Here is a 20,264-nt window from a genome sequence, read left to right as displayed (position 1 = left end):
GACCTTTGCTGATACCCTGACTTCCCTCTAACACTTTATCAAGCCCTCTCAGCCCAGACTACAAGTCCAGTTCCAACACTTTTCAGTGTGCCTGCCAGGAACCCCATCTTCTTCCTCTTCAAAACTACCATGTCCTCAGTTGGAAGCTCATTTCCAGCCAAGCAATCTTCATGGCATAGCTTTCCCATACAGAGTGTTAAATGACTGCTTCTAGCTTGACATGAAACAGCTCTTCACAGGACACCAGAATCCAGCAAGAGCAGCTCACTGAATATACTATATTATACTATATATATACTATATTATACCATATACTATATGGTTCTAGGAAAAGGCAGACCACAACTCCCATGCCAGCAGCACATCCACACCAGCTCAGAGACATTCAGAGGACTGAGACCAAGACTGACCACTGAGTTAAATGGATTTGGCAATGCAGACAATTGTCATCCTGTATTTCCATGACCTCTTTCCAAATCTTAAAAGCACAGATGTTCTTATAATACATGGAAGGAAAAAAGAATTTTATTTATTAATTAATGGCTAACATATTGCAAATGCAACCTTTGCAATACAAGGGAACATGGCAAATGAATAAAAATATCTAGCAAAAAACCTACTTCAAGTAAAAATATCATGTGGGAGGAACATATGACTTTACACATACAGGAGGGGTAAGTAGCAAACTATAACAAATTGCTAACATCTATTGATAAATTTAAGGAAGTAACATCATCATGTCACAACAAAACTGGGAGATCCCTTTGACTTCCACCTCAGACAAAGTCCCCGTACTATTTGGTAAAACCAATGAATAGGTTATTTAGGTTGTTTTTTGAGAACATGAAGAAAAACTCCTAATATTTATCTACTAAATGGCTTACCCTGCTCACAACTTTGAGTGCAATAACTGGATTATACCTGTGATGAGGTAAATTTGCCTCCACCCCCTCCTCCTTCTTATATTCCTATTTCATTGTCACAAAACAGTCGGTCTTTATAAATCCTACTATTGCCTTATGACTGCAGGCATCAGAATATCACTTGTACTTTAAAGATGAGGGGTAGAAGTTTTGAACCCTACACATTAAATTATCTATGTGATAATCTATAAGGTATTACCTATGTGATATAAGAAAGAACCCAGAAATATTTTTGGACATTTGTCCACTTCCTTCTACCCTAAGAGCAAATATGTTCAAGCAAACTGACCCACTATTAATTGCATTACCTGTGTATACCAGCAGTCTTATTCTTCCTCAGCAACACTTGGAAAAATATATTTGAAGTTGATGACAAATTCTGGTCAGAATGGAGGTAGGAGAAAGGTATGTCTTTGGAAAGTTTTAGAAGTCAAAATTGTCAAAAGACAAATTACTGAGGTGGGCAATGAGGATGTAACACTATCATTGTAAAGGAGGCAGCTATTTACTCAAAGTTCTTCCATTGTAACATCAGGCTTCTTTGGTGTTTGCCTCTGATGCTGCCACTTTTGAAAGATACTGCCTGTCATTCTGACATGGAAGTCAGAAAAAAACCCTAGCCCAGGTCCTGCTTCTTCTCACACTAACTGGAACCCATGTTACAGTTTAGAAATAATTTAAATAATCATTATTTCTGAAAAAATAGCTGGAAAGTCACAACACAGACTTAAATTTTTTTATTTTCATTGTTGCAAAACCTCTAGAAGATTGTTACTCTTTACAATCAAAGAACACAAAGTATAATTTAGAATCTAATTAGATTCTTAAAAAGATAGCGCCTTGTGCTGGTTTTGCAGTAATTGATTTTTGGTGAAGACAGAAAAAGTCAGCCATGGAAGTGATTCTCTGTGAGGAGCTGGTAGCGGCTTCCTCCGTGCCTGGCAAAACCAATCACTGCCTAAAGCTCGGAAAACTGGCACACTGCTAAGCCAATTAGAAAAGCTGGAAACATCTCTATGGTAACACACTTACAAACAAAAAACTGTGGGAAGCTCTTTTGCTTTCTACAGAGGAGTAGGTGGATGGCCAGGTGCCTTTCCCAGAGGGGGCTGCTCGACCCTGGCATGGCTGCAGCTCTCTCAGCATGGCTCATAATGGACTTTATTTACTTAGGTGCTTTTAACCAGCCATGCTGCAGACAGAAAGGCAAAAGCAGCAGCAGCAGTTTTTCTTTTTCCAGCATCTCGCATGAAGAAAAGGTGAAGAGTGGCGTGAGCAGTCCACGTGACCAACAGAAGCACAGCAAGCCATTCCCTGATCACAGAGCCCGGACAAGGTTAACCTTTCAGCTCTGCAGAGCTCCATAAAAACTGATAGCACTGATAGAACTCCAACCGATAGAACTTGGGAACAAATGAACCTATGAACACCAATGCTCTCCTGAGTCAGGAAAAATGGAAAGGTGAGGACACGTGAGGAGAACAACATGGCAACCCTAAGGTTGGTGCAATGGAGTGAGGGAGAGGAGGAGGTGCTCCAAGCATCGGAGCTGAGATTCTTCTGCAAGCTGTGGTGAGGACTATAATACAACAAACTGTTTCCCTGTAATTCATGAAGTGCATGGGCGAAAGGTGTTCTAAAAGTTTATTTTATGTCTCATTATCCTCTTTTAAGTATGTTAATAAATTTTTTACTTTATACCTTTTAAAGTTTTGAGCCTGTTTTGCCCTTAAAGTGTTTTCTCCTAATCCTCATCTTACCCCACGAGTTTTCTTTTCCCCTCCTCTGCTTAACCACAGCTGAAGAAAATCAGTGATTTTCATAGGTGCACTGACGTTTGGCCAGCATCAACCCATTACACACCTCAAACTCAAGCTCCTCAAGTATTTCTTTTTTAAAAAGACTTCTGTGTTCTAAAGTGATGCAAACACACCTTCCCTGCTGACCATTTCTGAGTCTTACCTGGCCTTCCTTCAAAAGAAAACAAATCCAGAAGCAAGCAGAAGAAGGTACTCCATCCCCCACTGTTTTGGATGATATATGCACTTCTGCTGAAGAATCAAGTACCACAGAGCAAACAAGGAGAATTATTGTAATAGGATGTGTAAATATTATGAAACAGCAGCTTCATCATTATCGTTTCTCAATCCCTAGGATATGGTTTCTAGATTTCTGCTGCTACCTCAGTGATAAAGGGACTACCTATGTTATTTTCAGAATTAGGATCTCAACTCAATTTCCCTCAATGCAATAAAATCTCTAACACTACAGGAATGCCAGGAAAAACTCAGACTAAAGGCCTTTAACTAGAATGCTTGATAGTATCAAAACTGGAATACAATTTTATTGCAAGTTGTTGTTTTATTTACTGTGTTGAATTTAAATCCTGAGCACTTTACCAGACCCTTTGGAAGCTCACCGAGAGAACATAAACCTCTTTTCCTCCGTTACTTTCATACCAAATAGTTGCTCCTATAGGAAAATTTTAACAAAGCAGAAAAAAAAAAAAACTGGTTAAAGAATGAGAATAGCAAAGAGCGTTTCACCTTGAAGTCATTGGTTCAAAAGCAGGTAAAGCAATAGTGAACAAAAGCTAGAAACCCATTAAAGTTCCCAGCTTGCACAAGAATTAATTTCAGTTCTGCAACTACTGGTACACAAGAAAACAAAAGGCACAAAGACTGAAATTTCTAAACTATGACACCATGTTTGTGACTTACACTGCTTAAAATATTTCCCCTAATTCTATGGTGAAAATACAGTAAAAACATTAATAACCTCTGATCTCATTCCTTTACAAGTGTTCATAAGGCACATCACCAATGCTTTTCCAGTACCTAGCTGTAAAATTGGTAAATATGGATTAGGATGGTAAAATTTCACACAGCAGCTTTCTGTTCTCCCCATGCATTTTCCACAGGGATTTATTTAATACCCTGGGAAAATGCAGATATACACCAAGAGCACGGAATTAAGATGATATGGCTGCCTGTGAATAGGTCTCAAAATGGGCTGCATTTACAGTATGAAATGACACATAGATTATTTCTTTGTGAAACTGGTGTGACATACCAACTATTAGAATATATTTGCACAACAGCAGTGGAAGATTTACTCCTATAGGTTTGAAGGAGCTGGGCACCAGCCAAGTTTTGAAACGTAAGTAACACAGAGATGACATACTGCACGTGACCAATCCTCATAAAATGGCACATTAAAAAAAAAAATAGTAGTAAAAAGTCCCTAGAATACAATTTGGTTTCATTTCAACTACCTCAATTTATTTTACTGATAATTTTGTCCATTACAAAGAACACCCGAAACTTCCAAATCCACTTCAGTGTTCAAAAACATAAGTCCAGTGTTCAAAGGACAAGTCCATCCACACCAAGTACACCATATAGAGGCAGCACAGGATAGGCTGTTTTATCTTCCATGTCCAAATCCAATTCCAGGACAGAAAAATCTAAACTCAGTTCAAATCTCAATGAAGCTATGCATTTCTACTTTTACTGTCCTTCTGCTGAGTAAGGAACTTGGGCAAACATTTGTTTCCCCTGTGAACACTACTCAAGCAACCCAGTTGCCACCTTGTGATCTACTGCTTATGAAAAGCTGACAGTGCAGTTTTGGGAATAGCAGTTTTTGAAACTCACCTACCCACAACTGGGGAAGAGCTGAATTTCACCATTACTTTCGTTTTGCAGCCAAGAGTGTTATTCCACACAGAGAAATACATTTAGTGTTTTGGAAAAGCCACATCTGCATACTCTGCTAACACAGAAGCTTTGCAATTGCATTTAATTTATGGAGGAAGCACAGCAGCATTTTAACTTTTTATGTATTCCACAACACACAGATAGAACAGGCACTTCTGGTTAATATTAATAGCTCATTAAATGAAGTATTTAATTTTCACTCAAAACCAGAACATCTTAAAAGAATATTGTAATAATCCATTTTTTCCTGCAAGTCAATCCTCTAATAATGTTTATTATAATGTTAGTTACTAGTCACTGCAAACTTGTTTCTCAAATTAATGTATGAAAAGATTCCATTTAAACTTCAATAAATAATTTACTATGCTCATCCTACTGACTCAAATTGATAAATTATTTGCATGATACATTTCCTCATCAATAAAGAGAACTTCATACTAGGAATTTATCTAACTTTTCCTTCCATTCTCCCCAAAAGGCCAATTTAATTTAAAGCCATGCAGAGGGAAGCAATCTCTCTTCAGACTTCCAGATACGTGAAACAGAATATACTTTTTAAGCATTTTTCTCCCATTTTATGTTTTAAAATATAATCTAGCGTACAACTATTCAACAGTAAGGAAAAGTGGTGTGATTAAAAGAAGTACTTTGGAAAAGATCAAACAGGATCTTTGAAAAGACCAAAAAAGGCAACTTGGACTAAGGTACAGGAGCCACATCTACTTTTCAACCATCCATTTTTCTTGCAATGGTGATGCCCCTTCAAATGCTACTATCCACAGAACAGCTTACCTCTTCCAGCCCAGTGCTCCACACTCCATATTAAGAGAACATTTTGATGGAAACACAGTATGACAAGGAGCCTTTTTCACCAGATGCTTTATTTACTTGAAATTATTTAATTGCTTTGACCTAATCCAGACCCAACCTACAAGACTGCACTGAAAAGAGAAAGAAAGTATCAAGGCTTTTTAGTTGCCTCTTTTTAAGGTTTACATTTTTTCTTAACTGTGTTCCTACCCTGTTCAGTTTTCAAAACCTTTAAGAACAAGACCACTACTAATTTCAGTGGTAAAAATGTATCAGAGACAGATATTTCTAAACCATCAGAAATAGTTTGAGCATTGGATTAACCAGGAATTTCTACAATACCTTTCTCTCTACAAACTATCATGGAATTTATTAATATAGTGTTTAAATACTTAAACAAGAAACTAAACGAACAAGCATATCCCTTTCACAGGGTAACAGTGATCAAAACAGTAAAAAGTAAAACAGTAAAAGAAACTTAAGAAGGGGACATATAAAAATAGAAGTGTTAGAATGAAAATATATGCAATACTGATATAATACTAACACATTCATGTAGCTAACAAAAATGCAGGAATACAGATATTAATGCACCTTTTTTAAAAAATACTACTTTAATACCTCTTTGCAGAACATGAACATCTGCACCCACATGGCTTTTTTTTGTGGTTTAACAAGTAAACAATTGCAAAACAAAAAAATTCTGCTGTAGTGCAACATTAAAAAAAAAATAACAAAAAACAACAGTGACATGCCTTACACAATCAAAGATCATTTCTTGGGACCTAGCACTCATTTATAATTCCAGGGACATTTGTTCTTGAAAGGGTGTTTCCTGTAAAAAGTCACATGCTGGATCAGCACAATCTGCTCATAACCCCTGTAGGAAATTCGAATGGAGGAAAAAATTTCAAGACTTCTATTCTTTGCTAATTAACTGGCAAAACATAATTATCTGCCTGACAGAAAACAGTTTATCTGAGAAAAGTAAGATTTTACAGAAACAGATGCATTGTGAGGAAGAAGAATAATTTGAAAATAAATTCAGATTCAGGCTATACATAACTTACGGAGATTTTTTTTTTCCTCCACAGCTTCCAAATAGCCAAAAGTGAGATTACTTTGCTATATACTTTCAATATATACAATTTCAATACACTCATTAGATGTGACAGTCCAAACATTTAGCTTCAGGTGCTATAAAATGAAATTAAATAAGCCAATAAAACCACATTGTACTAGGACTTTTCAGCCAAACCAGCCTGCTCAGATCCAGTCTCAAATCTGGCTGCATATTTGAAAAATAGACAAGGTTAGCATAAGTAATGCAAATATACCTTGGGGGGAAAAAAAAAAAAATTCCAAAAAACAAACACCCACCAAAAGCCACCAAAATCAAATGTCTAAAGCCAAATATACAAAAAGAAAATAGTTTTGTTTCAAGACTGCAATAAAATTACTTCACAAAACAAAGAGGTTTTCCCCTAAGAATTAGAGGACTATTAGAGGGACAGCTTCCTCATCATACCATGGCATAATATATAGCAGTCTGACTACAGGAAAAGAAAAAGCTTATAATACCCCAAATCATATATAAGAACATGATAGTAAAGTGTCAACTGTACTCTAGTTACAAGGAGAGATCAATTACACTTCTACAAGTTCTACAAATTTTACAAATCACTACAGCTATCTCTACATTGAAAGAACAGTCCACTTAACGCCTGAACAAATGCACCATCTCTGCTAATTGATACCTTTGCATTTTACACACTCTGACTTCAGTGGATGGGAAGTATTTTACACCAGGGCAGCCTTAGGAACTCAACATCCTGTGGAGCCATGGCTGGAACCAAACTTACATTGAGGAGCTTTCAGATGACGGACATTCAAGACAGTCAATTTTTGCAGACTCCCACATTTGAGGTCTACTATTAAGCTCTACCACCAAGTCTGTGCAAATAAGCATCCTGGCAATTGTTAAAGAGCCTGTCATTCAAAACAAACCAAGCCAGCAGCAAAATAGCACTCAAATCTTGTTTGCTAGAAGATGCTAAATGAATGATAGCAAGAGAGTTGGTGCATGAGACAAAATTAATGTACATTTGGTTCTTTGCTAAGATAATGGCACAGAAGTATAAAAAAATAAAAAAAAAATAAAAAAATCCACACTTTGTTTACATATCCAGTTCAGACAGGGGCATAATTTACTCAAAATCAGGAATTCTAATATTGCATTCCTCCATAATGGAAAACACATCTATAATAAGTAGGATATGTGTCATATGCCCTCTGGAATCATTAGTAACAATCTTCAATTTTATACGAAGAATTTAAATTAAATTAATTGCATGAGTAATTGTATATGTAAAAAGTTTTAGTACTATGGTAAGATGTCTATGAAGTCCATGCCATAAATATATTTTTTAATGTCTAAAACCAAACACAGGCTCCAAGAATTAGTCCTTGATTCTAGAACCACCACCATAAAATACATCCCTGATTATTCAAACTATATTAAAAAGAAATAATTACAATTTTTATGATCACAAGAGCTAGGAGTGAAGCCATCAGCTTGATCTTAGCTCTGACCATACTTCAAATAATATAAGCAAGCACTGAGAACATTTACACTTTGTGCTTTTACCAATTCGGTTTTACCTGAACAACGTTAGAAATAGTCTTATCAGTTTTATTCCATTAACTATCTACTGATGACCAAGATATTAAAGACTGGACTTAATATTCAAAGATGACTAATGCAAAGCATTTTCACAGACATTAGAATGACAATTGTTCTTTAGATCCAGTATCTACATTCTCAATACATAAATTTCCTTTTCACTTCTCTCTGCACATGAAATGAACATTAAAAATAGACATCAACTTTAACATAGGTCTAGCTGAAATTTTAGGACTTTCAATTTTGTGAAAGATACATGATGCCTATTTTTCCTTAAGGTAAAAAATAGCAAATCCCCACCAACCTGGCAACCCATTTATGATTAATTCTGCTGTAAATACTGATTTGCTACAGCCTTTTAAAGGCCATTAGAAGTGCCATTTTTTCATTACAATAGGCTTGAAGAAAAAAAAAAAAGTCACCTCAGTTGGTAAGTATCTGTGTTCACTATCCTGTGAATGTCAAGCCTTGAGAAGATTACTATTCTACTAAGTACTGAGTCCTTGCCCAATGACTGTTTATCTCCACATCACAAAGCACTATTCAGAATGAAAGCATTTCACAATGGGCAAAAAAAGACTGGCCCTGGCAGCTGTTCCACAGAGCAGTATTAAAGGGCCAAAAAACCCCTGCTTCTCACCAGTATTGCTGTTCAGTTCTACTGAAGACAACCACTCAATGGCAGAAAGAAAAAAAATATTATTTTTTTTTACCTTCCACTGCAGAAATATTTTTTCAGAAGCCACCACTAAGGTCTGCACTATCCACTGTCATAGAAATTAGGCTTTCTGTCTGCTCAAACTCAGATCTCAAGCATGGAGATCTGTCCCTTGGTAAAAAACAAAATCTTCCTAATAGCAAATCCATTAAAGTTTCCTAAGTCTAGGAGCCACTCTGACTTAGATATGTAATGGGTGAAAATACTCAAGGTAATAGGCCTCTCTGTGTCATCTGTTCTTGCCGGTGGGCCACAACTTAAGCTGCTCAGCCACCTTTATTTCTTCCTTCCTGTAGCCATCCCAGACCACCCTGATATCAATTATTTCTTTCTTATCTTTTATGGTTCCTTCAATGATGGCAGGTTTGGAGTTAGTACACTACTGTTCAGGGACAAACTCTTGAATTCTCTGTAGCTTTCTTCCTCTCTTCACTCCCAGCCACCTTTTCCCATCACCTACAGCAGTGCAGAGATTTTCTCTCCAGAAAATGAGAAAATTTTTGACAAAACATCATCTCAAGAACAGAGAATCTACAGGACATGATTAAGTCTAGACTGTGAAGCTATTAAAATAACAAAGTAATTACCTAAATGTAGTATTACTGCATATATAATTATACTTACAAATTTTTATTTCATTGAAACAGAAGCAAATGCACTTGAATTTATCTCTCAACACAATTCATTTTACTATAATGGGGCGATGGTGGGGTTTTTTTAAACATAAAGGACCTTCTAATAGCAATTCACAGCTTCTCTTTAATAATTTAAGCCCAGATTAACAATCCTTTACATAATACTGGCCAAACGTGTAGAAACAGCCAGTGAAATAGTATTTTTCACTCCATATTGACAAAAAACTGGAACTGACTGCACTGGCACAGATTTGAGTATGAAACATTTTAAGAAGGGTTACCTCAGATTCATCTGTTGATTCCTCATTAGACCTGGTTTCCTGAAAATGACACAAAAAACAAAGGGGTAAATATCTAAGTATATACATAATTGAGCAATAATTCCTGTTAAGAAGTACTTTTAAACCCTTATTAAGAAATGAAAGACAGAGCAGAAGCAACTGAAAGATCAGAGTTTCCATCCTTGTCATTCATACTCGATTTGTGCTTGCACTTGCATTCAAGTGCCACCGTGATACTCAGGAGCAGCAGGGACACTGTTGCCAGTTACTCTAAAAGAGAGAGTGATTGGGTCATCTGAGAATCTATCCCTGTGATATCTTCCTCTCTTCCAGAAGCAGTAGCAAGTACTGCAAAGCAACTGCCCATATCTTGACTTCCAAGGCAGAACAGCATTCTCAAGTTATCCACAAGCCAGCTTTGCTATTCAACTATTCAGTTGTCAATAGGCTTATTTTAAACTTGAATAACTTCAAACCATTTTCCATAGAAATCCAGCATTCAGTGACTTTCTCCTTCCCATTAGATGTTAATGCAAGACGTGGCTTTCTCCTGACTTGAAACAACTGTACCTTTAAAGTATCTCTCTCTGTCAAGATGATTCTTTCTACCCTACAAGAAAAATTTTGTAAGTCAACTCCTTCTCATCCCTCGTCTGTCCACTGAGAAAATCTGCTGATGCAATGCCTCCTCAAAGAAGTCAGCAAAACGAAGATTTACTTAACGTATTTATCTTTATCAACAGCAATAAAGGATTACAACTAATACACCAGCAGTGAATGAAAGCATTTTAACAATAAAATATGATACAAACAAAGAACAAGCAAGATAGAAGGCAGCATTTCAAATCTAATGAAGGGAGTCTTTGAAGAGTAAGATTAATAAGTACAGAATTCCACCAGACAAGACAAAAAAAAAAAAAAATTACACCCTTACCAACAGCTTAGAGAAAAATGGAAAAGTAAGAAAATTTAAGGCACTGACAAGCAGTGTAATTTTTTGGTTTCTCATATTTATTTATTTTCTATGTTTATATAATGCACTGATTGTGACTAGTACACCAAAAAGCAAAGGCTTCCTTCTCATTAGTGGAGGCTCACATTGATGCTCATAATGACCATCACAGGAGATGGGAGACAAGCAAAGCAGTACTTCTACCTGTGACTGGAACCTTCCTGCAAGGTGTTACCACAGTTACTGACATCTGTTTCCTCCATTTTATTCACTGCAGCTCTAAAATACACCTCTAAAATACACATCCCATAACAGGGTTATCAGTGTAGTCCATGCTTGTGACATGAGGTGGGAAACTGCAAGTAAGAAGTATATAGGAATCAAGGGAAGATGGATTAAAATCCTGGCATCCATTGAAGTTTAGGTTTGACTTTGACAGACATACAATTGTGCTAACAGTCTCCAACTCTCTAATCACAAGCTGCTTTAACTTTTCAGGAAATTACAATTTTGTTACATACAATCTTTGTATATCTTAAACTCTACTTAACAATAACCAAGTGAGGAAAAGAACTAAAATATTTTTGTGTAATATTGCCAGATGACTGGATGAGCTAGAACAATGCACATGTACAATGCAAAGTATCATCCAATTTCTCATAAAAAAACGTGATGGTCTCTCCTGAACACCAAGAGCTGCCTACTCAATTCCTTAATAAATCAAAATTAATAGCACTACTGTTATTATATTTTGATATAATTCACATAGTGTGGAAAACAAACAACTCTCCCAGACAAAGGAATTACAGCAAGTGACATTTTTGCTGGTATACATGAGACTTTTTTGTGCAGCTACACCACCTCCATCTGCCCCTCATAGGTCCACGTTGTTTTGGCTGTCTAGGAACAGAAACTTACTTTCAGGATGAGCTCACTATCTAACACCATGCCGTCAGACCAACACACAGTGCAGGCTGGCATTAACAGCCCACTTACTGAGACAACAGCTGGTCCTCACACCCACCTGAGCCACTTAACTGAGCTGCAAGTTATGTGCAAAGGCATCCCTAGAGAATATTGACATTAGGGCATGCCAGAAGTTGATTCCAACAATCAATCCATGTGAACTAAGAAAATATCAATCCATTTTTACCTAGCACATCTGACCTGGCATCCCTACTGTATTCACAAAGCACTGCAAGCCCAGATACTAAATTTCACAAATGGCATACAAATGCCTCATGGCATTTATGTTTTACTGCAGAAAATAACATTAAAAAAAATAAAAATCAGAGGGAGCCTTGGCTTAGGTAAGCAATGCAGAAAATGTATTTGTTCCCTGACAAGAACTTAGCTGAAGGTGCTTAGAATTGATACTTATCTACAAACTCACTTTGGTAGCAACTTACTATGAAAAGATTTTTCCCTGGGTTTTCCTACTTGCTTAAGCAAACTGGAACAGTAAACTGTAGTTATGGTTGCCCTGGGTTTTGTTAGGCTCCTTTGCCTTCCTTCCAAATGCATGAACTGAGAGGATTATCCTCCACTTCCACTTTTTAATAGCCTTGTAAGTGCAGAAAGGAAATCCCTAAAAAAGGGATTTGTAGACAAACAGAAGCCAAAAACAGGTAGGAATAGCAGTCTCTAGCAATCTCAGACTCCAGGGAAAATCAGCAGTACACTTCAGCCGGCTGACAAACATTGTTGTTTAAGTAGCCTAAGAGTGAAGTAAGGGAACACAGATGAGGGCATAGAAATGTGAAGTAATCTCTCACCATTATAATCTCTCACTTAACAGATCCAACATAACTTCTCTAAAAATTCTTATGCGGGCTTTCAAGTGCAATGGGTATCGGGTTTTCCTTCCCCTGGTTTTACAAACATCAAATGTTGTCCACTACATGTTTAGGCACATAACCTGAACCTGATGGAAGGTGAAAGCCACAAAGCTCGAGTTTTACAGAAACACATGCACAACACACACATCCCTTTCAGTAGAGGTGTGTACATGCTACCAACAGGACCTAAACTGAAATGAGTAAGGTAACTCTCCTATCATAGTCCAAAGAGAAAAAACACAGTCTCTTGTAATCTTAATCTCTTGTATTGTTAGAGAAGACTTGTCCGAGTTTGTTTCATCTTTCCAAAGGCTGCTGTACTTAAAAACTCATCAAGCCTGGGGGAAAAACAGTCTCCCTCCTAACAAAAAACTCGGTCAGCAGGAAGGTGGAAAGCAGATGCCAGCCTCTAACTTCGGCCGGTTACCTTGAAGTAATTTTAAAACTCTCACTTTTAGGCACCCAAGACTGACAAAGATTGCACAGCTCAGCTGTCTGTCCAAACCCTGGCTCAGCAAAGAAACATTCAGAAAGTACCTGAAAGGGCCAGGAACTGCACTTTTTGCTTTATTTTATTTTTCTTCGGAAAGAGCAACCTAGGGACGAGGAGCTTTAGGACAACACCCAATTAAGGGAACAACAGCACCAAACTCCTCAAGTTTTGTCTCAGAAAAAAAAATTGCCTTGTTGAGATGAACTTGGTCGTGTCTCCAATGTCCCTCGGTAGAGAGACCCTCCGGCTCTTTAACCTTGGCTCCACAGCGGCGCCAGACGCATTTCTAAACCCACCCTCCCGGCCAGACCCAGGTTCCGCTGCCTCCATCTTCCCTCCTCCAGCCCGGTGCAGCGAGCCTGTCCCGGAGGCTGTGAAGAGGCTGTCGCGGCCGGCCCCGCACCCCGCAGGGCTGAATGCCGGCCCCTGCCCCTGGCACAGGCCCTGTCCCTCCGCCCCTCCACTCCCGTGTGCCCCCGGCCCGACCCCGCGCTTCCGCCGTCCCGCTCTAAGCCCCGCTCCCGGCGCTGCGGCCATCGCGCACTGACAGTCTCTACCTTCTCCCCGGCTTCCGCCATGGCGTGGCCAGGCAGCTGTCATGTGAGGGGCAGGAAGACGGCGGTGCGGAGGCACTCTGGGAAATGTAGTTTCGGAGGGAAGGGATGGTGTCTTTTTTGTTTGTTTGTTTTAATTTTATTTTATTTTTGTTTTGTTGGGTTTTTTTGGGTTTTGTTTTGTTTTGTTTTGTTTCTCCTCCTCCTTTCTTCCTTCCTCAGCCCAGCTGAGGTGTGGTGGCGATGCCTTACAAAACAGAGGGCAGATGCAAGGCTGGGCCCAACGAGGAGCAGAACCCAGCCAAGTTGCCTTTCTGCCCTCCTTAGCTGCGAGACGCTTTTTAAAGTTGAAATCCATCGATTCCCTCAGGGAGACCAGCACGATGTCCCAGCTCCATGGTACACCCAGCTGTGATGAGACTGAACGTAGGCGCTGCAGTGCTTGATGAGCTGGTCCCTGACGAGCGAGGGTTCAGGTGTAGCTGAAGCCAAGAGCCATTTCCAGCCCCCTAATGCCAATGTTGTGTAGAGCACTGCCAGTGCTCCTGGACCAGGCCCTTTTATTACCATCCACCTGAGCAGCACCTGGTCGAGCACAGCTCCGGTTGCCATTAGATCCTCCATCTGCCATTAGATATGACATGTAGCAGCTTCTGTCCTCTTCGTACTTTTTACTTAATCATCAGTATGGAAATGGCCCACACTAGTGTGAGGAGAAGGATTTCAGAAAGCCTAAATGCATTCTACAATTCTAGAAGCTGCTGCATTTTGATTTTTAAAAGCAAAAATGAGACTTGGATGTCTTGCTTGCACAGAAGTGGCTTGCTTTATGTGTTAAAAACATAATCAAAGCTAAAAAGCATTAGGCAGAACTTTCTACCATTCAGGTTTTGCCTTTGGAGTGATTTAAAATTAAGGTGGAGCTACAGTGTTAGGTGTCCTTGGGTTCAAAGCCATGAATTAAAAACTGTGCAGTGCAGATCACCTTCAGCAATAAAAGACAAATCTTTTAATACCACACTGCAAAACCTTAAGGTCGTACAGTTAATTGCAAGAGAGTATCACCTTGACTATGAAAATAATTGTATATCATTACCATAACTTTAGAAACTAAATGTCAGAATTTTGACTGAGAAGAGCTAGAACTGTCCTTAAAAATCACACTGAAACTAGTACACAGGGTTGAGAGAAATCTATCAAAGTTACCAGTTCCAGAGCAAGAACATATGAAAATAGCTATCCTGAATACATTTAATTTGCAAATGATAAAATAAAGTATCTTTTTTATGATTTGTTATGGACTATCAAGATGCCATGGCAAAGAAGTGTGTAAATGTTGTCCAGGCCATATAAGTCACAGGATGTCTACAGAGAAAGAGATGTTTGGCTGCCATTGTACAAAATACTGTTGAGATCACACCTGAATATAATTGTAAATTTGAAGTCACCTTTGTTACAAAGAAAATGATTGAAACTGTAAGGGACCAAAGGACCACTTTTAGTATCTGATCTGTTGGAGAAGACTGATAAAAAGAAAGGCTTAGCAACTCCATTCTAGCAATAAAAGAGATCTGAAGAGGAAGGAGAACTATTAAAGGTATGAGATCAAATCAGTATCAGCTATTTTCAGTGCATTTATGCTTGAAATGAGAAGTAGATTCCCATGTGTCAGACATGCATAGTCCTCAGAACAACCTTGCTGGCAAGAAATTTAAATGATTTCAAGATGAAACTTAATAAACTTAAATAAGAGACTGTAAGAGGTGTTTGCTGACAGCTGTGTGGCTTACCCAGAATGCTGCTCATTACAGGCCCATTCAGTCCTTCTTGAATCTTAGTTCTGTTCAGATCAATGAAAAAATATATCATTGCTGTCAATGGAGACAGGATTTGTCCTTTAATATGTAATGCACAAGCTATATTTTACACAGTTACTTGAAACTCTATATATCTTGTAGAAGGAAATTTTGCCAGTGAAGTTTTTTCCCTATTTTCAGGAGGAAAAAAAAAACCAAAACCCACAATAGGGGTTTTGGGCTATAGGTTTGGACTACAGGGTTTGATTTCTTATTTTCTCCACCCCTGGACTTCCCCCTCCCCTTTTTTTTTTTACATGAACAGGTATTTTGTGGTACATTTTAAACTGAAAAGAACATTAGTAACTCACTTCTTAAGTGCCAAGAAAAACAGAGTGTAAGGGCAAGGATGGCAGATCTTGTAAACTTTGCTATTAGAACAGCTAATGATGCACATTTGTTCGTTTTTCGCAAACTGAACCATCAGGAACAGCTGCTCTTGTTTTCATGGCACACAGAGTAACTGGTGTAACCAATGTGATTTACTTATAGTGTGCTGCTTATTTCCGGCAGAATGGTACAAAACTAATTCTTTTGTTGTTTAGACTTAAGGTATGAATTCAATCTGCCATGATTGGAGGTTTTTATTGTGTCAGGAAAATTTAATATGTTGGCATTCGATTCTGCCACCCCTTCCACACCCACCCTCCAGAAGAGCTGAAAGTCATCTAGAAGCAATGCCATCAATAGCTTTTAAAATCTTTCAGCCTCTCCCACAAAGTACTCAGCATCCTACAGATTTGGGTCTAAGAACAGTCAACCTTTGGAGATAAAAAGCTTGAGCATTGTTCAGCATAAATGCGAACTATAGCACTGCCTAAGGGAACTAAAAGTTCTGTCCTAAACTTGAAACCTACTCTCACTCTCTGTCTGCCAGCGCACATAGAATTGAAGTCTGGCTTGAATTAGTTGTACTAGAGCTAGAGATTTGAGATGTCTGGTGAGATTGTGGATGATTTGAAGTGTAGGTAGAGCATTTTGGCTCAGATTCATCTCATGTGATAGGTGGCTGTACTTTATCGCTTAGTTTTAACTTGGTTCACCAAAAATAGAACTCTTCATAAGTCTTTAAATAAATATTTTAGCCATACCACAATGCCTTTAATGTTCTTAGTGCGTATTTTAATGCAGAGCTTCCAGTGGATGGGAATTCTGCAGAACATTTCTAACAGGATGCTGACATACCAGACAGTTTGAATTTTAAAAATTTAAGTCTGTCAGGAATTTCTGATTTATTTGAATTTTTTTTTTTTTGGCCACAGAAATCAGAATTAGCATTGAAACTTGGACCTTGACCAACATTCAGAGATCTAACAGTGTTAAAATTTTTCTGTCTTGCTTTAACACACTTTCTCTCTGACTACTGTGAAACATAACAAGTAGCAAGTATCCTTTGGTATATTACTGTATTTCAGTCTCCAAGAGCTCTCAGTTGCCTTCAAGTAGGACTGATTCATCCAATAAAATGTTCAGCTGGATTATCTCTCACCACTCTCACCACCACTTCTTCATTTAAAAAAAGAAAGGTGGTGTTGTCTGTAAGTTAATAGTGTTTAAAACACTATGCTGTATAAAACATAGATAATGTTGTCAGTACAATGGAAGTTCAAAGACTTTCCTCTTTCTGTTTGTTTGTAGAAATAAATTTGCAGAGACTTTTCTTTTTTTTTTAGCTTTGCAATAAAAGAAATATTTCTGTAAGACACTTTCAATTTGTATCATAGCTTACATAATTATAATCTTGAATATGTTCAGGAACTTTGTAGTTTAATAACAATCCTGTTTGACTTGCTAGCATTACATTGTTTTGCAGTTGCTTACTGTTTTCTTCTTAATCCATATCTAAAATTTATTTGCAACATTCCTTCCTGAAATAGGTATCAGAACAATGGCTATAAAAGAAATTCAGTTATAAATGTAAAACATAGTAGTACCATATGGGCATCATAGTAACTGCCTTCTTCAACTGGCACTTAAGATAACCCCTGTATAATTCACAACATCATCAAGAAGGCAAGGTAAAAAATGGAAGTATGCACTACCACTATGTTCCATCACTGCAGTGTATTTAAATTAAGTTTAAATGATCAGCTATTTTTATAAAAACAAGTGTGGTAATAATATCAGAAAGATTATTACAAATTCTTTAAAATAGTTGTTCTTTATTCCCTGACATTTAAACACTTTCTCAAATTACAGTAAATTATTTTCAAATCCTTCAGGAATAACATTCTCCTCACTCTTTTCTTTCTTCCTCTGACCCTCCCTCCCCATCTGTGTTTTTTTTGCTCACTTTCTTTGTCTTCGCTCTCAGGCAGTCTTTATTGAAAGATACCTACTTGTGCAGTGTAGAACACACAAAGAAGATGAAAAAACGTGAAGCACAGTAAACAACATAAGGCCATTTATTAAAGATAAACAAGGGCTATTATAAAGGGAGAGGTAGTAAGGGATCCTCCTAAAAAAATTGTAGTCAAATATAAAAAGGATCTAGTAGAGAAGGGTCAAGTCTGAAATTGAAAATTTATTATGCTATGAGAAAATTTAATAGATCTATAGATTATGAAGCCAGACGGGAATACTATTGTTATTTAATCTGAGCTTCTCCCTAACATGGGCCATGAGATTTACCTGAATTAATTCTTTGTACCATTTTTTAAAAAGAAAACATACCTTGACATAACATTTCCAGCTACACAAAACTCCCTGCACTTCTGATAAGTCATTTCAAGAGCAGTTATGCACACTGCTAGAAAAATCAAGAATACAAAAGAAATAGAGAAGTGGTCTATATATCTTGGTCTTCCACACTGGTGATAGGATGCAGTCTCGGGAGAGCACATACCTCTGAACTTCACTCCCTTGTCTTATCCTAGCATCTACTGGCATGGAATTGGGGGTGTTAGAAGACATGTCCCTGACTGCTTCTTCTTATATCTGTTAACAAACCTGCTGTTGATGAATTTGGTTTTTTTTTTATTTACTAACACTATGTCTCAAAATCTTTTGAGACAATGAATCCCAAAAGCTGTCTGCCTTCTGCTTAAAGAAGTTCTTTCTTTTTCTTCATGTTTTAAACTGCTCTGCTATGGTTCTCTACCAGTTTTGATAAGCATGCTTTCAGTCTAATAATACAGGACTTGGTACATACTGAGTTTTTCTTATCCTTATAGCAAATTTAAATTTTTCTTAACTCAGCTTTGGACCCCTCTATTGTGTCTACCATGGAATCCTCTGTCAGCAAGTTCTGAAAGTTCTGTATTCAAAGATGTCTATTCCTCATGTAACTACTTTTAGTCTAACCTGAAATAGTTTCTTAGTTATTTAAGTTAAATAGAAAGATGCATTGTTTCACAAAAGATGTTTTACATCCTACAAATAATTTTTTGTAACTGTTGTTTGCTACACCTCAAATTTGTTCCCATCTCTGTTAAATTGTGCTTGGTGGGACATGGCTCTATTAGTTTAAACTAATGAAACATACTCACTCCTGCTGTATTTATGTTATAATTGTGAATTATGAGCTCTACTGTTTTTAGCTGGCATTCCACTTAAAGGGTTCCTTCTCCTTCCTAATAGTTAAAATAGTCCTTTTCTTCAATTCTTCTAACATTGACTTTTTTTGGGGTTTGGTTTTTTTTGGTTTTTTTTTTTGTGCTCCCTCTCTTTTTTTTTTTGTGATTCATAGGTTTTCATTTTCAAATTTAAGTTATGGCCACTGATTTTTTTCTCTTTGAAACAAAAAATAAAGATGAAATTCTATAGATATATATAAACCTAAAGTGGATGGTTGCATGTCTTCCTCAAGGATATTTTGTTTTGTTGTCTTGTTGTAGAGACCTTTAAGTCTTTTAAGAGTTCCCACTTTCCATTTATATGCTCCTCCCAGCTGGTATTCCTTACTTTCATCCTTTTAAAGCAGCATTAACTTTTTTTTTTCCAGTTAGAGTCACATCCCATTGTCAAACATAAATGTAATTTGAGTTATTATCATTCTCATCAAAGAAAGTACTCAGATTTTCTCTAATTTAAAAATGACACATAATGATTAGAGCAGTCTTAGGATATTGTTTAGTCTAGAGTTTCAAGAGCAGTCTTAAATTTAATCTCCAAGTTCATATTAAGTTTTGTTGGCTTTTATCAATTTTACTTCCTTCCTATGTATTGAGAACTGCTGTCTATAAGTGACACCAGTTCTTAAAAGAAAAGAGATATTAGGTAGGACCCCAAATCTTGACTTTAGGATTTTATATTTTTATTAACATTTTTGCAATTTGAAATAGAAAATCCAGTATTCCAACTTCTAGAACTTCAGTCTAGGTTTAGATAATACTTATACATTATCTGTGTTATGATGGGAACATTAATAGAATGTTTTTCATGGTCATTAAGATCAACTGGTATAATGGAGTCCTTGTTATTACGGAATTATCAAAACATTTCCGTCTATATTCTTGTTACAGGTTGCACCAGCAAGAGAATCTCTATTCCCAAGGTGATTGCTACAGACTGTCTTGAGGCATGGCCTTCTTCTGAATTTACAATTTTAAGTACCTGAAATGATGTGAAGATAGTTGTTCTGTTTGTCAGGTCTGTGCCTTGCATTATGCAGAGATTTTTCACGTCCAGGAAGGAGACACAAAGAAGCATGCAAAGGCACAAAGCCTTCTGGGGTAGTGCTGGGGACCTCTGTCTGGTAATGTATTAGCATATTTCAGCAAATTCAGATGTCAGGCTATTGAATTATGTTATCCAAAGGTTGTGGATTTAAAAAATGCTGTACAATCCACCAATCTCTGACA

General features: G+C 37.3%; 1 protein-coding gene across 1 annotated transcript in view; it reads right to left on the bottom strand.

The window, feature by feature from the left end:
• The window catches only part of VPS41 (VPS41 subunit of HOPS complex), a 105,476-nt gene extending 91,818 nt beyond the window's left edge, over window positions 1-13,658 (bottom strand). Inside the window, exons 1-2 of the mRNA XM_058832028.1 lie at window positions 13,610-13,658; window positions 9,770-9,808 (exon numbers count right to left, since the gene is read on the bottom strand). Of these exons, the coding sequence (XP_058688011.1) occupies window positions 9,770-9,808; window positions 13,610-13,630 (60 nt within the window). The 5' untranslated portion in view covers window positions 13,631-13,658. The remainder of the gene's footprint in view (window positions 1-9,769; window positions 9,809-13,609) is intronic.
• Between the last annotated feature and the right edge of the window lie 6,606 nt (window positions 13,659-20,264).

The sequence above is a fragment of the Poecile atricapillus genome, chromosome 2 (assembly GCF_030490865.1).
Source record: "Poecile atricapillus isolate bPoeAtr1 chromosome 2, bPoeAtr1.hap1, whole genome shotgun sequence".
Lineage (NCBI taxonomy): Eukaryota > Metazoa > Chordata > Aves > Passeriformes > Paridae > Poecile > Poecile atricapillus.
Note: the sequence above shows the minus strand (reverse complement) of the source record. Positions and strands in the feature narration are given on the sequence as shown.